This window comes from Passer montanus, unplaced genomic scaffold (assembly GCF_014805655.1).
Source record: "Passer montanus isolate IOZ18808 unplaced genomic scaffold, ASM1480565v1 scaffold73, whole genome shotgun sequence".
Taxonomy (NCBI): domain Eukaryota; kingdom Metazoa; phylum Chordata; class Aves; order Passeriformes; family Passeridae; genus Passer; species Passer montanus.
In genome coordinates, this window is record NW_024372481.1 from 3,750,129 (window position 1) to 3,772,061 (window position 21,933).

The window sequence follows — 21,933 nt, forward strand, 5'->3', positions numbered from 1 at the left end:
TTTACTTCAAAAAAATAATTGTTTTGTTACATCATAGAATAAATAACTACACTTCCAAGAAGGTAAAATTCTTAGTTAGCACTGCCAAAATAATTACTTCTTCAATTTCTTTCAACTTTTATTGAGAATTTTTTTTTTGTTAATTTCTCTAAAAACTTGTTTTTCCAGATTATCTTTAAGAATTGAGCCAGGTAACAGCTCTCCTCGACTGGTTTCCTCCAAAGAAGATCTTGCAGGTATAAAACATCATTTGAAAATTTGAGTAAGGAAATAATTTTAATTACAGAAATCCTCTACTGTAGTATATGGGAAAACCCAGAGGTACATCAGTAGCATGAATCAACAAGAAAGATTGCTGACTTGTATAAAAGCAGTTCCAGTTCAAGGGACGTCACAGAGTGTTTGCTAGTGTTAGAACAGGTGTCAGATTATGGGATTTTTTTACAATGCTTGTGTTTTCATCATTATTTAATAAGTGAAGAAAAAGAGCCCTCTTGCAGTATTTAAAAAAAAAAACAACAAACAATGCAGTGAATAACACAGGAAATTCTTCCTTCAGGTCTCTGTGTGATCACATACATTTGAGACAATTTCATTGTGGACAGCAAGAGGACAAAAGATTTGTAGCAACAGTAGCTTCTAGCAATATCAGGAAAACTAGAGTACCATCCATAAGTTGACAAATGCTAATCTGCTGTTTATTGCTATGACCAGACTAAACAAACATCAGGCTATGTGAAATGTACTTCCTGCTATATGAGCCATTATATCAAAAGCTGTTCCGTTTTAATCTCTTGAACCTGAATGGTCAATTTTCTGTCTCATTATGTGAAACGTGTGTGAATGTAAAAACCCCAAGGAGTCCAGACCACATCTGACATTAATTGACGTTCAAACTGTCTTTTTTTCTCACCAATGAAAGGCACAGTAACTGAGAAAAAGAAAAAGGAACATGATAAATATAAAACAAGGAAAAATTTCATGTGTTTTTCTTCTGCCTCCCAGCTCTTTATGTTGGCTGCTGTCAAATGACCTGTTATTTATAGGGAACCTGTTGTTTGTCCTTGTTTTGTGATTGCTATGTCCAGAGTCAGAAAAACATTTGACATGGTCTTCAGTTTCTTTAGGAAGGTGCTTTTCCTTTCCCTGCTTAATGCTCAGTATTATTCATTGCTGCATAAAGGAATGGTTCACAGGATATTTTGGTTTGTTATTAGATGAGTTCAATAATAGTTCGTAATGAATACTTTCTTCATACAGAAATGCATTTGGAAGTTTACTTCCCCACAGGAGCCATCACAGTGTTGCTCTCTGTATCTGTGTCTGGAAAGGTGTTGATAAGTTACCAGGCTTCTGCTAAGCAGTGCCCACTGCATTAAGGCTATCTCTCCAAACCCAACCCCCTGCCAAAAAGGCCAGTGGGCTGGGGACGGGCAAGAGGTTGGGAGGGTACATAGCCAGGACAGCTGATTTAAGCTGCCCAAAGAGATATTCTATACTATATGATACACTCATCAATAAAAGCTAAGAAAAAGGGGGGAGTGAGGCATTTATTATTAAGGTGTTTATCTTCCTAAGTATGTGCTACAATGCTTGGGTTAGGCCGTAGCTTCTTATTGCCCGCTGATGGGAAGTAGACGATAAATTTTTCTTTTGATTTCTTTTGCTTCTGCACACAGTTGTTGCTTTTTAAAATTAATTTGCCTTTATCTCAGCCCACAAAGGTTTTGTATCTTATTTTCTTCACCTTGTCCTGGGAAGGATGGGGGGTACTGACAGCCCATGAAAGTCAACTGACTGCATCATGCCTCATTTTCTTCTGCTTTTGTGTGGATTTGATTTTTCATACTAGAGACTTGAAATGAAGTCATTGCCTCTCATTTGATTACATCTTTCTTACATATATAAACCAGAGAAGTAAACTCTTTTTGTTTTCTGGCTTTTACTTTGTATTACTCACGTCTGCATGTTCAACTCTTGAACTTTGATGTTGAAGCACTTCATTTGTATGATTAAGGAATACAATTTCAGTCATAGCAGCATGGCATATGATCATCACCAGTACTCTGTAAGTCTTAATCAATGGCTGAGACCTTATTAGAACTCTAATGGAAGGCAATTAAAAATACAGTTCCTAAGCTGGAAACAAGAATTTTGAACTTGTCTGATCTAGGCAAGGCATACAGCATGATACTGCAGTGAGCTCAGCTGGGGTCCACAAAAAATGATTTGGACAATGTTCAGTAGTACCTACTTCATTGAATATGTCATCCTATAGTATCTGGTAGTATTAGGGTGAATTTTCCCTTCTGAATCTGCAGTGCCCTTCAGTGCTATGTAAGGTTGCTTTACTCAGAGTGAAAATTAATGTGATGACTAGAAACCAAGTGCTGAGTCATTCCTATTGCTCCATTATTCTGTTAGTATTTCCTTCGAAAGCTTGACCCTTTTGTGGATTGCTGTATTTATTTCTTGCTCAGCTAGAGAGTTCTCACTTACTGCCAGTTAGACAATGAATGCCATCGGCATTTTGTAATACCCACGGGAATTTTTCAGTGAGCTGCACCTGTGTGGCTGGAAAAATGCTACTAAATGGAATCCAGTACATTTTACTGAAAATAAGTTTTACTGAAAACTTTATTCCTGGAGAAGGTTTATTAGTTAGCATGAATTTAAATAGAAATCTAACTAAGCATGAAGGCAATAATTTATTGTTTATTTCACAACATTAATAAATAGGAGTATTGCCATATGTTAGTTTTGAATAATTCTGGACAAAAATACTCAAATATTAGTAAGGAGATATTTGAACATGGAGAATTAAAAATAGCACATTTACAGGTATTGCTCTCAATTTTATTTGGATCCAAATTACACCTTGAAATTAATTCCACTTTGGACATTGTATACCAGAAGTAAGTCCTTTGCAGGCAGTAAGCTACAATGATAATAGATGATAATACTTTGGGCAGTAGTTTAATGTTCTAGTTAATGGTTTAAGGCATGGGAGTCTGATAATAGTGATTTAAAGTTAAAAGTTCTTAGCCCATAAGGCCAGTCATCAGTTCAGTTGTCCCGATAGTACAAAGGTTAATACATTACTAATAGCAATAAGTCTAGTTGAGTTTTGCCTGTGACATGCTGCCTCCTTAGAGATCAGCATGTGTTTCCAGAGACACAAAAAAAGTTCAATGTCATTGGTAATAATTCCAAAGCCTATAATGGGATTAAGTGCAGGGATTAGTGTCATCTTTGTGTTCTAAAATATAATTGCATGCATTGATGACGGAAATGGATTTTACTTGCCAGCACTGTGAATTTATCTTCTACCCAGTTTTCTCTCTTTCAAAAAAATATTAACAGTTTACTGTAGCCAGAGACATTGTGGGTTTCTTTTTTCCCCTTGAAATATCTTTATGAGTGTGAGGCTCAATGAAAACAGTTAAGTTCTGCAGCATTTCTATTTGCAAAGTGCTGGAGAAAACCATGTGTCCATTTTCCACTTCTTTTGCCAACTAGTTTTCCAGTAAATTCAAACAGGAGGCAGGCATCTGATTAAAGTGACTGTCTCACAACAAGCTATGTTTTGTATATTAGTGGCTAAGAGGGTCTCATTTAATTACCAAATGCATATATAATTGTGAATAGTGCTTTCACAGGAAGATTTAATGTCTTCCATAATGCTGCAGAGATTCTTGTCCCTCGCAAGTATAATTTAAGAAGGAGCTTTAAGCAGTTCAGTTGAATGCTTTTGGGAACCGTGTGATTCACACAACTTCCTTGGCAGCAACTTACGTCTGTTCATTCTGCCTTGCTGTGGTTTGAGAGAGAGAGAGAGAGAATGTAGCTGGAGGGCTTATAGTATGCTAACTGTTCACAGTTTCTAGTTGAATTAGCTGTAAAAGACATCTCTGTTCCTGCAGTGTTAGCTGAAAGGTGCTTGTCATTTATGGTATGGCTGTTAGGTTGTTTTGGAAGGTGTAACTCAATAAATTTTCCCACAACAAAGGAAAAGATTTAATGCAATATATGGTAAATGTAACCCTTCTAAGCAACTGAAGTTCCTCAGAATTTGCACACCAAGTGTAGCTCAGTAGAGAAATGTTCTCTTATGCATACTCTTTCTCATCATGTTATTTGGAAAAGTTCAGGGTGCAGTGCTAAGCAGAACATACAAAGTGGTTACTTGTTCTCTGGAATATAGCATATTTGCTCTGTCTTGAAAAACAATATAAAAAGTTAAAATAATGGTAAAATAATTACCATATCCAGAAAATTATATCTAATACTAAGTGACTCAAAGACTGGTCTTAACAATTCTGTGATTTGTAATTAACCCTTTCATTAAAATTAACACCTAGCATTAAAATTTAGCAGCAGACAGGCCTCTGCTGTGGGTAGCCCTTATTTTGGGGGATTTGTTATGCAGTAGTCAGAGATGGACCTTCACCTCTCCTTTTGTTTTTTTTTTCCTTTTTGTTTTTTCCCCCAAGTAGGTCTTGGTGTAATTCTTGAGGGGAAAATAATTAGACCAGAGGTTTTCTGTTACCATCATACCAGGAATGTGGAATAATTAATCTGAAACAGGTATATTCTCTTCTTTGTTACTGGGGTAAAATTCAACCCATATTGCCAAGTCCATTCAGCTTTGAGAGCTAGCTCATAACAAACTTAGAGTATATATTTTAATTAATTAGAAGAGATCAATTATTGGATGTAGAATATGTGATATATAGGAATTGAAAATCTAGAAACAGAAGGAGGAAAGACTGGGGATGTTTGCACATTTGTAACCCTCTGAACTAACTGTACTACATTCGTGATATCTCTGCAGCAGTTACAGCATTTTATAATAAAAATACCCCACACTATCATTTTCCATGTAAACACTGAGTTTGACATTTAGTTTTGCCATTTGTTTTACTGGTTGCTTTGGCAACTAATAAATAGTTTGTGCTAAGTGCTTTAGCAGCCAGTCATTCTGTGGAAATGAGGATTGTCTAATCCTTGTGAAAGTTCTTGGTCATTGCTTCATGTGCACCATGTCTGCTTTTCTTACACAGGACTTAGGGTAGAAATGGAAGAACTAAGTTTTCTTCATATAAATTTACAGACTGTCCAGAAAACTTTACTCTTTGGTTTACATTCTCTTAGTCTGTGATACTTTCCTGAAAAACTTTTACAACTCACTGGAGTATTTTTGAAACAAATCAATACCAGACAAATCTGTGGATTCACGTTATCAGCCACTAAATCCAGCTGGAATTAGTGTACTGTGGGTTTTTTCTTAACATACCAAAGCTTCACAAAAATTGCAGAAGAATATTCTGTCAAAACAAATATGAATTTTCCATGGAGAGAATGATTGTGCTCAGTTTTTAACTTCCTCGCTTTCTATTACTTTCTGTGACTTCCTTACCAAACAAGTCTAATGTCCTAGTTCATTGATGCTTATTTTAACTACCAAGCTATTATCCTGAGGAATGTTGCAAATATAGACCAGCCAGAGGACAAAGGGCTTTTCTGCCTTGTTTTTTGGAAGTTTAGTTGGTTTTGTTCTTTTGGTTTTGACTTTTTTTTCACAGCAGTCACCTGAAGTAGTTTCTGTAAAATCTTGTTGTTTTGTTTTTTTTGTTGTTGTTGTTTGTTTTGACTGATTGATTAATGTATTTGGTTGAATCCAAACTTTAGTCTCCCTGCGGCTGTGCTCCCACAATGTCTATGTCTTCATTGCCAATCTTGATGTCACCCAAGCCCATATACTGCCTTGTAGATCCAACTGCAAAAACGTCAGCATTTTTGCTGAAGTGTAAGTCTGGGGTTTGCGCATTCCACTGGTACAGAATAAATAACACAAATGCTGACAATTAGTGATTCCATAAAAGTGACAGTTCAAATCGAAAATATCACTTCTATACAGGAAGCATTTGAAGGAAATACACTCAAGTGTGCTTACTGTGCAATCAGAAGTACGTGTGTGTGTGTGTGTGACAGCTTTTAGGGACCTTGGAGGAGCACAGGGAAGTGCAGTCAACAACTCAGATTCTTGTTTTTAGTTTGTTCTTGTCTGAGAAGCAGCCATAACCTAATGTCTCTTACATGTTGTATGCATTAGTAACCTTCTGTTGAATTGTAAAGCAATACTCTGAAAATTAAAACTGCTCTTTTATAATAGCCATCATTCTAGGTGTAATTTTTTTCTGTCATTCTTGATTCTGTGCACACAATTAATCTAAAGTTATTTATTGCGTGTTTCTAGGTCTTTCTCTTTGAAAGTTTTAATTATCACATACTGGTTACAATGGAAACAGAGTAGTAAAAATTTCCAGTAAAAATTTAACTAGAGAGTCTGTAGTTTGGAATGTCTTTATTTTTTAGAAACAGAGCTGGTAAGTTTTACTTCTTAACTGCTCACCAAAAAATAGTGAATAGTTGAGACTGTTCTACTTTCCTGAAAAATCACTCAGTTCTTCATCATATAATCTGCAATACATTTTCAGTTTTTAGTTTGGATATCTAGTACTGGTTTATTGATAGCTTTTTAGTGGAGAAAAATTGTGAACTGTAACTCCCTCACCCTGCTGCTTTTTTTAAAAGCTCTGGAGACTGTAAATGTTCACATGTTTTACTGAAGGATTGCAAAAGTAACATTCATTTATAACATTTGAAGGATTATTCATGGAAAAATTATGCAAAGGAAAAAACAGTGAGATCCTTTGGGATATGTGTAAACTTTTCCAAATGTTCTTGCCACAGATCTCTGAACAGCATTTGACTTGCTCTGATGAAGTTGTCTCACGTTCCCTAATGCAAACACATTTTTAATAACATTTTAATATTTTTATACATCATTCCTGTGCATGTCAGCATAATCTTGAAAATGATGCTGAGAAATAATGAAAACCAAACTAACCCTTGTTCATGCCAGCTGACTGGAAAATCCTGCTAAGAGTGCTTTGTCTCCATGAAAGGCAAAATAACAGAATAGCAATCATGGTAACAGTATGCACTAGGAGTGGAGCCAGAAGAGTAAAGACAAGATTTAGCAGTAGCAGATGACTTCACTTATTGGAAAAAAGGGGCGAAATAACTCAATCCCAAATGAATTTAAGTATTGGAATTTTGTTATCAGCAGTATCAAGCATAACTTCCCCAGCTAATTGCTCAGCAGTCTGGTATGTCCATAAACATCCCTTTGGTCTGTGCAGTTGTCACCAGTATCTCACTGCTTACCCTCTTGGCATCCTTCTTGACATGGGCTCTCTTTGTCTCTTACTCCTTTACAGAAATGAGGTCATCTGCTCGATGCCTTATAACTCATGCTGACACTCACTGTACCCCAGATTTCTTGCTTCTAAGTGTAGCTAGCTGAGGAGAACTCTATAAACTTCACCATTCTTCTTCATAGACATTTGGCAGCAGAGCAGATACAAAGACTATGTAAAGGTGTTTAAGTTCAGGTTCTTATTACCTTAGCACAGGGCTAACAGAGCTAAACTGTATGGATTTCCTTCACTCCTTGGAGGAGAATGCAGAACTGCATTGAAAATGGTCAGTCCAACCATAATAATACCAGCACAGATGATATTTCTGTTTTCATCTGATCCCACAAGCATTCTGTTTTCTGCCATCAGAATCTTCACTGACTAGGAATTTGAATAAGTTGCAGAATCACAGCATAGTTGGAAGAGACCACAGTGGGTCATCTAGTCCAGGCTCCCTGCTCAAGTAGGGTCATCCTACAGCACATGGCACAGGATTGTGTCAGATGGCTCTGGAATGCCTCCAATGAAGGAAGCTCCACAAGCTCTCTCTAGGCAGCCTGTTCCAGTGGTCTGTCAACCCAGATCCATTTCCTTCTTTGACAGGACTGGTGCAAGCAATTGTGATTGCCATATATAATAGCAAGGAAGCCAAGTTGGACTGTTGTCTTAAGTTGTAAGACTCTTACACCTATTTCCACAAACTGTCACCCTTGACATGTCACACCTTAAGCCTGGCAATATTTTTATGTCAACTGAAATTTTAATCCCTAATATTATTTTTATATTATTCATAATATTCTCTATTATTATATTATAATCTGAAATGTGGAGTCCTTTTAGACATGCTACATAATTTGTTTCAGGGGGAGGGTGACAGTTTATCAAACTTCTTCTGTTCTAAAGCTGTTCAGGAAATAAAAGCTCTTGCCTCAATCAAGTAATTATCATCTTTATAATGATCAATCTTTAGATAGTTTCGTGTTGCAATCATATGAGAGTAAATTTCAGTCCATACTCCCTAAAGAGAGGGAGAAAAAAAGGGAGCGTAGAGTGAAAAGTATCAAACTATGATTTCTTGCTAGATAATGTCTCTTACTCTTTGTGGTTTTGATAGTAACATTTGAACCTACCTGGAGTCAAATCCAGCCAGCTTTGATTTTGTAATAACTTGATTGTGTCAGCAGTGGACTTGTTATTTTGCTGTTCTTTCTGATAAAGTAATTTTTATGCAGTCTCATGCTTTTGTTTTGTTGCATATCAGTGCTTTGGAACACAATTAATCAAACTGCTTTCAGGTCCCTGATTCTCCCCAGTGAGAAACTTAACCATTAAACTATTATGTTTACAAAATTTAACAGGTGTTTCTACATGTGGTTCAATGTCTATGTGAAAAAGCACTGAACTATACTGATAATCCTCTAGGGCTATGCCTTAAGATTGCTACTATTTCACAGGCTGTGGTTTCAGTAACTTGTTAAAAATAATACTTCAGTGGCATTCAGTGAACTTAAAAGAACTTAATGTCATCCACTTGAAAAAAACTTAATGTAAACCAGGATTGAGAACTGGCCTCAGAAACACCTGAATGACACAGCAGGAAGCAATATAAAAATGAACAAGTCCTGCAACAAATTAAGGGACAAGCCTCAGAGTAGGCATATTAACACTGAGGTTTATGCTCAGTTTCAGATTAAACTCTTGCTGATAAATGCTCATAATTTTCAGGGAAATTCTTTTTTAGCTGCCACTGTTTTTATCCTGGGTTTCAATTCCAATATATTTTAGACTTCTTAGCAGGTAATAAATATCTTAATAGTCCTATGTATTTTCCTGTTCACAAGATGAAAAATATCTGATGGAAAGGCACTACAAAGAGAGCATGTAGAGCAAACTTCCTTTTTGGGAACCTAGTTCATCAGAAGAACTGGAGGTTTTCAAACTTGTAAAAAAAAGAACTTGTAAAAATTTCTGAAAATTCTGAAGGCATTTGTTTTGTCTCTGCATAAATTTGAATTTGTAATGAAAATCCATGGTAAAAGACTTTAGTGAAATGTATATTCTTGATACTAATGCAGCAGATAAGATTTTTCAGACCTAATCCATAGGTCTGAAATCCAGGAATCCATACAGTTTTTACATTAAACTAGGCAACACATAATTGCATTCATAATCATACTTTTTCTGTCCTAATTTGTGCTTCAACTCCATGGCAGAAATGGAAGATGAACTGCTTTGGTTTTAGGGAAGAAGCTTCCTGTGTTGTGTTACAGCCCAAATGCATCAACATTTTAGTTGCATGTGCAGCAAGAACGTTGTACTGGGCCCTCTCCAACATCCCAGATGTGTGTCTTTAGGTGAATCTCTGGATGAAGTAATGACTGAAGTGCATTTTTTTAAACTGCATGTGGCCATTATGTATAAGACCTTCTCTGAAGCTGCATATGCCAGTGACTGATGCTATGACTGTTGTGTTTCACAGATTTGCAGTTGTGTGTTGGTAGCAAAGGTGGGCAGGGAAAAATGCTGTCCTGATGGTATATATGAATGAGGCAGAAAACATGCTTAGAAACTGTTTTGTCTTTGTTCTCCTACTAAATTGATGGTGTGATGAATAATACTACTGATGGTTCCTCTAACAAACTTGTCCCTCCTCTCTGTATTGCTAAAAGAAATTGTGTCTTTTTGCTTGTCTTGGGGCTCCCTTCATTATTAATTAATCAACATAATGAACTGTTTGCTCAAATGTGCAGAATACTCTGTGGATTAAATCTTTCCCCTTACTGCTAGGGAAAACCCTTTGCAATTTTTCCTAGTTACAATCCAGTTCACAGTGAGATTCCAGAGTCTGGGCTAGGGCGAAATAAAAATACAGATAATTTGGAATTAATTTCTATGTTTCCTACAACTTGATTAAGTCTATATTGCCGAGTGAGTATGGGCAGGAAAGCATCTTGCATTTATTTGGGGTTTTTTTGCCTCTTACTTTTTGTCCTTTTTCTTTTTTTTTTTTTTTTTTTTTTTTGTCCTCTTTTTGAAGACAAACTCATTACTGTTTCTCCTATTTCTTCTTGTGTCTCATGAATCCCCAGTTCAAGGCAAGGCTTTCAAGTATCAAGAAGTTGATACCTTCCTTCAGGGTGTGTCAGGATAGAGGGAGCAGCCTGTATAACAAATAAAATGTCTCAAATAAGGAGAGACCTGTAAGGATCATTGAGTCCAACTTCCTGCTCCTGGCAGGGCTACATAAAACTACATTATATCACTAAGAGTGTTGTGATATAACCAGACTCACCTTGTGCTCTGACAGGCTTGGTGCCATGGCCACTTCCCTGGGAAGTCTTGTCTCTCAGAACTGTTTCTGTTAAAAGTTCATGTTCACATCCTGTTGTCAAACTGTGCCGTGGAATGTTGGTGTTTTGGATTGGTTTTGAGGGTTTTTTTTTTTGTTCTTTCAGTTTATTACTTATTTGATTCCAGACACTTTTGTAAAGATTCTGATGATGATTGTACATGGCTTTTCACATCACAAAGTTTCTTCTTGTGTCAACCTCTTAATGAGTGGGTTTTGGTAAGAGTCCAGAAGCTGACTAAGCTGAGGTTGCTGGAACCTCCAAGAAGTGATTTTTGTAATGTAGAGGAAAATCTGTTCTGCTAGTACCTGGACTGTCCCAAGGAGAAAGATATGGGGCAGATGGAGACTTTCATGACCACTGTTCCCACTTTCATCACAAACACCAATGCCATAACTAAGTGTTTAAAAGTGAAATCTCAACTGTTTGCTGTGAAGCCAAGAAGAGCCTGGCATTTACTAAAGATGATGATAGTCCGTGTTTTCCACTGTATTACAAAGGTCACTGCTTGCCTTTCGTGAACAGCATCAAGGAGCTGGAACAAAACCAGCTTGTCCATGTTTCATGTGAGGCCTCATAAATCCTGTAAATTGAGAGGAAGAATGATTGCAGTGAGACATCTCTAGAGCTCATAGATGTTTAAGTAATACATCTGTCTGTCCATTAGGTATATGAAGAGCCCTTGGTTTTTCTTACATGCTCAAGCTGTGAGTCAGCATGAGCAGATTGTTTACAGTTTATTCACAACATGAAGTTGTGAACAAAATTCAAAACACACGTGAACATTCCTGTTCACACCTGAAGTACAAACTGACTTTATGGCTCTGCATATTATGCTTTGGCACATCCAGCTGTTGTAAGGATACTGAGAGATTTTGTAGTTCATTGTTAAAAGTATGAGCAAAACTTTTAAAAAAATTACTCCAGGGAGTTCAAGATTATGGAGATGAATTTATAACAAAAATGGATGGCGTAACCCTAATGGGCAAGAAACAGTGCTTCAGAAATGGTGCCTTTCGGTTATCTGTAAAAATTAATTTTAATCAGTTCCTAAACACACCAGCCAATGAAATTTCTGGAATTTGCATCAGTCTAGTATTAAATATCTCTGTCTTTTAGGTCCGTCTGATATATCAGCAGTTATGAAATTCAGCAGGAGACCCACATGTCCTGATGCCTCAGTAGCAGCAAGTCTACCTACACCTCCTGTACCAAGGCACCGGAAGAGTCACAGCTTAGGAAACAAGTGTGTAATCTTAGCTGTCTCATGCTCAGGCAGTTACGTGTGTCACAAAAATTTAAGATAGCAGCAGAGAACGTACTAGTATTTGTCCTTTCAAATTCTTGTATTGCAAAAATGTTTCAGGCTCTACTATGTATTCTCTAGGTTTTCTCTTTACACTTTTGTTAGTTTTGCTGACTCTATTCTCTGCTAGTGCCAGGCACTGGCAATACTTGAAAGCTGCTTATCCACTTTGGTCTGTGGATTCCTGGTATGTCTCCTTTTTCTTGGTTTCTGCTTTTGCTGCCACCAAGGATGTTCAGGTTTTATATGGAGGAGTTAAAACATTTACAACTTCCCAGCTGCAGAAATTTAGTAATTGTTACTGACAAAGAGAAGTAAAATCTGAAACTCATTTTGGTAGTAAAGGAGCATATGTACAGTACATGGTAGCGTATAATTGCCTGCTCCTTAATAACCTGCTGATGAGGCAGAGGCTGAGTGGAAATAATGTGAGCCAAGGGTTGCTGTTAGATGACATAAGAGGGCTTTCATGCTTTTCTCTTCTTCCATGTTCCAGTATGATGTGTCAGTTGAGCGTCGTGGAGAGCAAAAGCGCCACCTTCCCGACGGAGCGGCCGCGGCACCTGCTGGATGACAGTGTCCTGGAGTGTCACAGCCCCGCGCGCGGCCACACGCCCGGCACGCGCCTTGCCAACGGCCTCTCCATAGGTACCGTGTGCCTGGGGAGTGACAGCCGCGCTCCTGTCCCCAGGACGCTGCAGACTCACTGTCTGAAAGCAGAGAGTTAGGCGGATTATTAGTTCCCTTGCAAAGACTGATTGTTTTCATGGATGAAAGTTGACCAGAACTGCTACCTGGTCAATGTTACATCAGCTTTCCTCGGTTATCCACTGATGCTTTTGGTAAAAGTGGCATGAAGTTTGGTTTTGTAGATGCTCGGTGTGTGACACAAAGCGTTTGTCAGCTTTTACCACAGGGAAAGTGGATATGTATTTTAAAAGCTACCTTTACACAAAGAAAGCTTTAATTTTGACTATATGTTTTAGAAGCTAGGGGATTTGTTTGGTAGTACTCTCTAAGACTTACAAAGAAACATAAAATGAACACATTATGATATTACAATAAATAAAGCAATTATTATAATATCAAAAAAGTGATGAAGAATCTGTGTTCTAAGCAAGAGAAAGCCACCTTTTAAGAGACTTGGGCAATTTCTAGAATAATTGACTGTAAAAGATAGCACATTTCTTGACCAAGAGTTGGACACTGAGATGATCTTTGCACTTCTGAAAATACAGGAACAGCTCACTGTATTAAAACTGAGCATTAGAAGATCAGTCCTGGGCAAATTAAAAGGGACAGATAGGTGATGGGCTTGAAGGAGAGATAGGAACTTTAGTTGTGAATACCATCATATATATATATATATATATATATATATATATTTTTTATTAACTCCTAGCAGCAGCATACAGCTGATAGATCCTCTATTAGAGGTGTGTTTGCTTCTTGAAAATAAACCATGATACCATACCTAATAACTTCAATTCACTTATGGATATTGTGGTAGAAATATTGTCTTACAAAGGAGCTGGATTTTATGTACGTGAAGTGCTCAGCTTCTGAAGTAAAAGCATGATGAAAATTAAAGTAATGGTATTAAAACACAGCAATAACATGAATTAAGAGTGAGATAATATAAATGGTGAGGCTCATGTAGGTCTCCTCCAACTAAAGATTTTACCATGAACTCTAAACACTTCTTCAAAACATGATTTGAGTAAGTGGTGTCCATGGTACTATACAAAAGAGTATTCTGGTGATCCACATACATTGGCTTTGTATTTTCACATGGGTGGTTTTCTTACTCCTTCTCTGTACTACTCTCTTTCTAGATAGCAGTGAAAGCTCAGAATTTAGTGAGGAGCTGCCGTCAGGGCTTGAAAGGTGAGTTAGTCTTCATGTACACTCACTGAGCACTCTACAGACTTAGCTAAGACATTCACAAATGATCCCATACATAGGTAAGCCCTAAATCAATAGTTATTTTTATCAAATTATTGATTAGTTAGGAAAAAAATGGCAAACATTTTGAAATAAAGCACTGTAAAGGTATTGGACCTGAAAAGATTGGGAACTATCTCTGTCATGTTTACCAAACCCTAACTATTGAAGTCTCAAACTAGAATATCCCTCATCAGATATTTGCATTCACAAACAGGGGTCGTTTATATGCCACACTGGGACCTAACTGGAGGGTACCAATCAGGAATTCTCCTCGGAGTCGAAGCTGTGTCTACAGGTACAGTTCAGGGTCTGCTTCTTTCATTGTAAGGTGCTAAACTTCAATTTGGGTCTTTATGCTTTCCTAGTGTAATGTATTTTGTGTCCAAATATCCTTGTATGACCATAACAATTTACGAAGTTTCCCCCTCCTGCTTGTAAGAATTCCTGTTAATGATAAAGCAGGGTTATGGCCCATTCAGATGAAATTCAGTTTAGCTGTTGATTTAACTAATGATGTCTGGCTCCCATTTTGCAGAAAACTAGGCTTTACTTGGGGTTTTATGAAACCTTTATGGAAGCAGGTTTGTCATGAAGGCCATCTTTGACTCCTGTTACAAATGATGATGTTAGAAGAATGCCTTCTTGACCCTTTCCCACAATCTTGATTTACCAGACAGCTACCCATGATATCTTTCCATGTCTGTGTAGTGTGTTGATTTTGTTCAGTAAAAGGGTTGGACCTTGGACCTCAAGTAAGAGAGGGAACATCCACAAGCCATATGTAGGTGCTCACAATGTTGCTAGTCACTGAGAAGTGGTGCCTGTTTTCACTTTGACTTTGGGTTTCAGTATTTATTCTGTTTTATTTTTTCATGTCTAAGCCCCCAGAATAGAAACCTTTTTGAAAGATCTTGGTTCCTATTTGATACCTAGGTTATGAAAACACATATTCTAGAGTCACATTTCAGTTTATACAATATACATAAAGCAGTGCAGGATAAGATATATTTAGAGCTAAATTATATTTCTTACTTGTCATCCTTATTTGTCTGCTCAAGTAGAGGAATGCTTTGTCTCTCCAGCCTAACAGGTGCATGCAGCTGCACAGCAGGTGGTTCCACAGGAGTCATTACCATGGAAGGGCCTTTAAGAAGAAAAACACTGCTCAAAGAAGGCAAGAAACCTACTGTAAGTGATTCTAATTATAATTATTCCTATGGCCCTAATTCATTAGTGGCTGGTTTAATTTTCAGAATTATATTAAACCTGCAGCTTGATACCACACAAAACAATGGTTTTATCAGTTGTAATTTTCTGATCAAAGTTATAACCAGGTTGTAAGGAGGTTGCAACCTTTGTGTGTCATTTGATATACAGCAGTTTGCAAGTCAGGTTTCTAACTGTGACAGCAGAGCAGGAGTGAAGCAATTGTGTAACCAACAAGCAGTGTTGTGAGGGCAGAAATAAATCTTGCGGCACTGCCTGATGACCCAGAGCATCCTGATACTTTCCAGCTAAATAACCCTGACAAAGGCAGATATTGCAAGATGGACAATGTCTGCATTACATTTCTGTGACAGGAAGTAGATTAATATCTATTCATGAGCTTGTAGATTACAGAACTTGCAATGGCACTCATAAAGACTGAAGAGGGAGCTCTTCAATACAGAATTTTCAAGGGAGGGTACAAATACAATTGATCATAGTTCTACAATATATTTTGGTGCTTTTGAGATATCACATTAAAATGGAACAGCTGCAGATCAGCCACCCATAGCACCAAAGTCATGGCAATTCATAGTTAATTTGAATTCAAGGGTTTCACATGGTTCTTGTCCTATGCATTTGATAATTTATTTATTTTCTGTAGAGTTGATTTATGTATTTCTCATGCAACCCAGTACAGTTCTAAAGATTTAGTACAGAGCTAAAAGATTTGAAGAATTGCAGAGTTGTCAACTCAATTTTTTTTTTTAAATCAAAAGCCTAAGATCTGTATAGGAGAAGGCTGCACACTGTTCTTCTCTAAACAATCAGTACTGGTACTTCCATGAGATACCCAACAAAGAATGATTGTATTCACAGCCAGCCATCAAGCTTTAGGTAGCTGGGCTGATTTACATCAGGAGATACTCTTTATCTCCATTCTTTGCTTCTGAAATTAACTTTGGTACCACTTGGACTTGCCTGTGAATAAATTTTTGAAATGTCAGAGGTATGCAGAGTTTTTCCTAATTCTTTTCTTTTTTCATTCAGCTCTCCTCATGGACTAGATACTGGGTTATGCTTTCAGGATCAACTCTTTTGTACTTCGGAGCAAAAGCTTTAAGAGGCACTGAAAGAAAACATGTAAGTTTTAAATTTATTCTAAAACCAAATATTGAATACTCATAACTAGATCTGGAAGGGCATCCAAAGTGTACTTTCTGTTCCAGACTAAGCCATATTTCTGCACAACTTCTACAGTCAAAAGTTAATCTCTACTACAGTCTCAGCTATGACTGATTTGTCTTTCTTTTCCAGTATAAATCTACACCTGGGAAAAAAGTCTCCATTGTAGGCTGGATGGTGGCACTGCCTGATGACCCAGAGCATCCTGATATTTTCCAGCTAAATAACCCTGACAAAGGTAGATATTGCAAGATGGACAATGTCTGCATTACATTTCTGTGACAGGAAGTAGATTAATGTCTATTAATGAGCTTGTAGATTACAGAACTTGCAATGGCACTCATAAATACTGAAGAGGGAGCTCTTCAATACAGAATTTTCCAGGGAGCGTACAAATTAAATGGAACGTATTTCTACAATATGCTGTGGTGCTTCTGTGCTGCCTGCAGAGATTCCTTTCTTTTGACAGTTACTGTAAGTTTCGCAGAAATTCCTCAGCTAATATGAGATTGCAGCACGTCCATATATCTCCATACATTGATCTCCAAGTCTCTGAATAGCTTCCTTAAAATCAGTCAGTATCAAATCTTGACTTACACTGAGGCAAATTAAAATATCAAGCCATTTACCAAAGTAAGTCTGCTAAGTAATTATCACTTTTTAATAATTAATTTTGCAATGCCATAACTCATTTCCCTTGATTAAACTTCCAAAACTTCAAAAGATAAGAAAACTCCTGGAGTTATTTTGCACTTTGAGTGGCTGCTTACAGGTTCTTGAGGCTTTCTTCAGTTTCCATGTTTTCAGCTTTGGTGCTGGATATGGAGTCCCATCTATTCTGTGAAGTGCATCATCTGGGTGTTAACTAAAATGCACAAAATATTTGATTGCAGGAAACAATTTGCAGTAGGACATTGAAGAAAACTAAGTTTACAGAAGCCTTGCTGAGAAGAAAGCCAGGATTAAATTAGATCTGACCTGCGGCGTATGAATGATGCAGAGTCCCCAGTTGTGGTATAACCAGAAACATTTATTAAAAGTGTATATAGCTTTATAATATTTTCAGTATCAGATTAGAATATCACACGCCTGGATAGCCAATACTGTAACTGTTCATGCGTCTGCTAACCAATAATTTAAGGGATCACATTCCTAGTATTCACGTCAGCATTTTTTCTTTAAATCCAGTGCTTGTATAACAGTTTTTTTCTGCCAACTACTGAGGTTCTGCTGTCTGTTACATTTTAGAAACTTTGTTACATCTGTCATGCCTTGACTGAATAGTTCTGGTTCTTCTTAACCAAGCAGGCTTTGTTCTCTTATTACTAAGTGTTCTTTGTTTTCTTGCCACACACCGACCTACATGGTCTTTTCTGTGGCTGTAATTCAGCCTTTCTGCCTATGAGGCCACATATGTTCTCATACTTGCTTCACCCAAGAACTGCTGGGTACATGCCTCACATGGGCTCTGTTATATTAGCAGCATCAAATTTGAGCATTTGAGGTGCAAATTACTGTAAGAGTTTACTTCAGGACTTTGGCTTCTGCACAGAAATCAGAGTCCTTTGAAACTACATGTCTGTCTGCAAATTCTGAGTCTTTCATTTTCTTGTTCTTGTAGGCAATGTTTACAAGTTTCAGACTGGTTCAAGGTTTCATGCAATATTATGGCATAAACATCTGGATGACGCGTGCAAAAGCAACAAGCCTCAGGTAAGGTGGTGAAAACTATTTCTACCTATTTATTTTTCCTATTTTCCAGAGAATCCTTACTTGAAAAGCTCTTTCAATCTGTGTGCATACGCATTCCTGTTGGGACAGACATAATTCCTCATTCTGTATACTGATCCATTTTTTCAATAGCAGAAAGAAAGATTATTTAAAATTAGAGAATCAGGTTTTGTGCAGGTCTAGCTATTGGCTTGGTTACCTTAAGAGCATATAACCTCTACTCTCAGTTGCTTCAAGCAAGATAACCTCGTCTCTTCTTTAGAAGGACTGTTGCATGGAAAATGAAAGCAACCATACTAGGATGGACTCAATGATCTTAGAGATCTTTCCCAAATGTAATGATTCTATGAGTAATTTACAATCTCTTCCAGGTACCTGCTAATCTAATGTCATTCGAATAATTTCCTCTCCTACCTGGTGTGACTTCAAGTGCCAAACTGAAGAAACAGGTTATTGTTCTCTAAGGAGGAAGAGGAGAATGATTTTCCTGACATGAGCCAGCCTCAGATATTTCAGCACTTTCCTATGTAACTTGAAAGTGACTCTGACACAGCTTTTAAAAGCAGAAAGTGAATGTTATCCCTAGGACCAGATAAAGTCTCATGCACTGAGTGAAAACAGACAAGTTAGATGGACAGAAGATTAATCCTGACTCCTGCAGGATTCTAGAGCCCTCAACTATTTGTGGTCAGAGACTGCATGAAATGGTGTTTGGCCGCAAACTGAGCATTATATCTTCTGCCTGTTCTTTTTCAAATGGTTCTTTTTATTGTTAAGCTGCTTTGTGTGACTGAAGAATATTTGGCCCATGTTGGGTTTCAATTCTTTCTAATGCACAGAATGATTGACAGTGTTAACTTGCTCCAAAGTGTCAATTAGAATAGAAAATTGTGGAACAACATTTTTATAATCTAAGTGCACTGAGTTGCTTAGCAATGTGGCTGCCTCAAATTTTCTATCAAATCTCTGGACAATATGCTGTTCATATTTGAGCTATTTGGGAAAAAGTGTTTTGGCATAGGACAGTTGGTTTTCTTTTTCATTCAGTTATTTTGGTCAGGAATACACTGGTAATAGATTTAAGGCTGTTAAAATTTATATTGTACTGAAGTTTGTCTTTTGTTCTTTTACCAATGGCATACTTGCTTATAAATTTGGTGTTTGGTTGTTCATTTCAAATCCCTTAGCACAGGGAAGCAGGTAATCATGTGTTTTATATCACATGGTCCTGGCTCCTCAGAATGACTCCATATCATTGTTTCTGTTCTGTCCTTCTGTGGACGACTTGGCTCCACTCAATTCCAGTATGTGTTGTGACTTCAGGACATTAGTACTGGTAGATAGTACTGCTATTATAAAATTGTGATGGCAGTGAAAGACTGTGTAACAGTGGAGCAAGTACAACTCCACATCTATATGCAGAGAATAAGCAAACAAACAAAAGAAATGTCACTGCATCTTCTCCTCTGAAGGAACTCTCTCTGTGCTGTATTCCTGCTGTACCCTGGCACTCCTGCAGTCAGAATCGTTTTCTGTTCGTATGTTAAATTCATCACTTTTTCTTTTTGAAACTCTGTTGCCATATAGTATCATTATTCCGACTTCATCAATCACCAGAGAACCTCTTCTGACTTTCCTAAGATTGCGTAGAGGAGAAATTAGCAAGCCAGCCTCTAATTTACAAACCAGGAACACCATGAAAGTCAGTTTAAGTGAACAGAACCTCTACTAGAACAAGCTCCCTGGCATTAGCAGTATGTATTCTGTGGACTTCCATGATTTTTTCTGTTTTAATTTTGAAATTTCTCTAACAACAAGGAGAAAAAAAACTGTATTGTTAAATGTAGGTCAAAAGTAAATTTATTGTTCTTTTAAGAGTTCATGTTACAATCCTGAAAGCCTAATATATACCAGGTGTTCAAGAAAAACAGCTCCTGATGACAACTGCATTTAGATCCTGGGACATGAGAAAGTGTATGTAAAGTTGATAAAATTTGTTTGATAACTGAGGAACTGTGTGAAAAGAGTGGTAATTAAAATATATATTTGTATTATTTTTCTCTTTCTTTGCTAACTTAACTTGGAACTAGGGAAAACATGGTTATCTGCAAGGGCAGAGCATCGAACACCATTAGAGATGGTGTAGAAGCTTTTGAATGTGGTAACATCCTGACAGCAGTGAATGACTTCATACTGTTAGGCAATGATATAGTCTGAATTGTTCTGCACCTGTGGATTTTTGTGATTAGTCATCAATGAGATTAAACATCTTTTCCGTATAGCACAACTGTGAAATTTCTGCACAGTATTGAGAAATTCGGATTGATGGCAGTGAAAGAATACTAGTAAAACATCTTAAAACAATTTTAAATTAGTCTTCAAGTATTAAACAGTTTGTAGCTGCTGATTAGAGGTGTAACAATGCCATTTGGTACTATTTGCTATTACCAGGTAGTTCTATGGTTAATTGAAAGCTGCTATTGAAATATAATAGGTTGCCTGTCACTACTGATTGTTACAGCATATCCACAAAAAAAAAAAATCACAAGCCGTACAAGTTTTTTCTCCATCAAAGAGAACAACTACAATAGTTATGTAAAAGTAAACATTATCTCATAATTACCATTTTCAGAATTGTGAAGATATAATAACTATAGGTAATATTATTCGTTTATTGAATGTATTAATTAATTAATTTTTAATTTTTATTATTTAATTAACCATTATTTATTTTTATTTATTTAATTAATTTTTATGTCATTCAGTGCCAAAATGCATGTTTTTCCAAATAGCACTAAAATGAGGCAAAGAAACTAGTTTTCAAAGTGAGACTGATTTGTCACACTATAATGTTAATCAATTTCAAAATTTTGGTTTGTTTTGTGTGGAAACTGTTGCACTAAATTTGGCTGTGTTTTCCAGCAGTCCACTGCATGCCATTTGTGTAAAGGATTCTTTCTATAATTCTTGTGAACTGTCTCACCTGTAAGAACTCTGGTGTTGAAATCTAGGTTTTTGGCAATTTTGTTACCTCAGTCTTGTATCGAGTTGCTGCATTTTTCAGTTTGTTACATTGATAATAATGATTGTTTTGCTAATTAAATACTTTAATGTAAAAAAAAGTTTGTTTACTACAACAGTAATAGCATTGGTGGTAAGTTTAAAAATGTGCAGGGTATGTATGCTGTTGACAATAAAATATTATGAAAAAGAATAGCAGAGGTACAGAAGGAATGTTTTAGCTCAAAGGCAGCATGCATGTTTTATTTGTGAATGAATGGTAATATAATTGAACAGACTTTATGGAGCACAGAGTCTAGCCATTTAGTAGTATAAATACAACAGAATGAACCTTTCTAGGATAAAAATGAAAAAGCCTACAAATTTGCAGCTTTTTCAAGTGAGATTTTGAAAGTCAAAAAAAGTAGAGACAAATTTCTTTGCACTTTAAATTTTAACACAGCAGGTTTGCAGATGACACCAGACTGAGTGATACAGTTGCCACACCTGACGACTGGGGTCTGGACAAGCTTGATAAGTGGCTTGGGCTGACATAATTCTAACGAACAGATCAAGAGAAACTCTGCTGAGAAGGACTTGGGGGTCCTGTTGTATGAGAGGCTGGACATGTCCTGGCCATGTGTGCTGGCAGCTCAGAAGCCAGCCATGTCCTGGGCTGCATCAAAAGCAGTGTGGGCAGCAGGTGACAGAGGTGATTCTGCCCCTCACTCCACTCAGCTCACGTGAGATCTCACGTGGAGTGCTTCATCCAGCTCTCAAGTCCTTGGTAGGAAAGATGTGAACCTGTTGTGAACTGGATCAATGTATCTAGGAAAGATATTCTTTCAAATTGGAAAAAATTATTTGGTCCACATAGGATGGTTGAGGCCTCAGTCTGCTGTTTTCTACAGGTATTTGCAGCTGGTTGGGAAGTGCCTAATAG

At 37.1% G+C, this 21,933-nt stretch overlaps 1 protein-coding gene across 6 annotated transcripts in view; it reads left to right on the forward strand.

Annotated features, from left to right (window-relative positions):
* RALGPS1 (Ral GEF with PH domain and SH3 binding motif 1) overlaps window positions 1–20,554 on the forward strand; it is a 64,196-nt gene extending 43,642 nt beyond the window's left edge. For 4 of the 6 annotated variants that reach the window (XM_039730692.1, XM_039730691.1, XM_039730694.1 and 1 more), the window contains 10 exons: window positions 169–236; window positions 11,735–11,861; window positions 12,418–12,569; window positions 13,757–13,808; window positions 14,083–14,163; window positions 14,951–15,056; window positions 16,125–16,217; window positions 16,392–16,497; window positions 17,881–17,972; window positions 18,362–20,554. In XM_039730692.1, coding sequence (XP_039586626.1) covers window positions 169–236; window positions 11,735–11,861; window positions 12,418–12,569; window positions 13,757–13,808; window positions 14,083–14,163; window positions 14,951–15,056; window positions 16,125–16,217; window positions 16,392–16,497; window positions 17,881–17,972; window positions 18,362–18,391 — 907 coding nt within the window. In that variant the 3' untranslated portion in view covers window positions 18,392–20,554. Of the gene's footprint in view, window positions 1–168; window positions 237–11,734; window positions 11,862–12,417; window positions 12,570–13,756; window positions 13,809–14,082; window positions 14,164–14,950; window positions 15,057–16,124; window positions 16,218–16,391; window positions 16,498–17,152; window positions 17,274–17,880; window positions 17,973–18,361 lie in introns of those variants that run through there. The other 2 variants (XR_005629999.1, XR_005630000.1) reach the window with 2 other exon arrangements.
* Window positions 20,555–21,933: the final 1,379 nt, after the last annotated feature.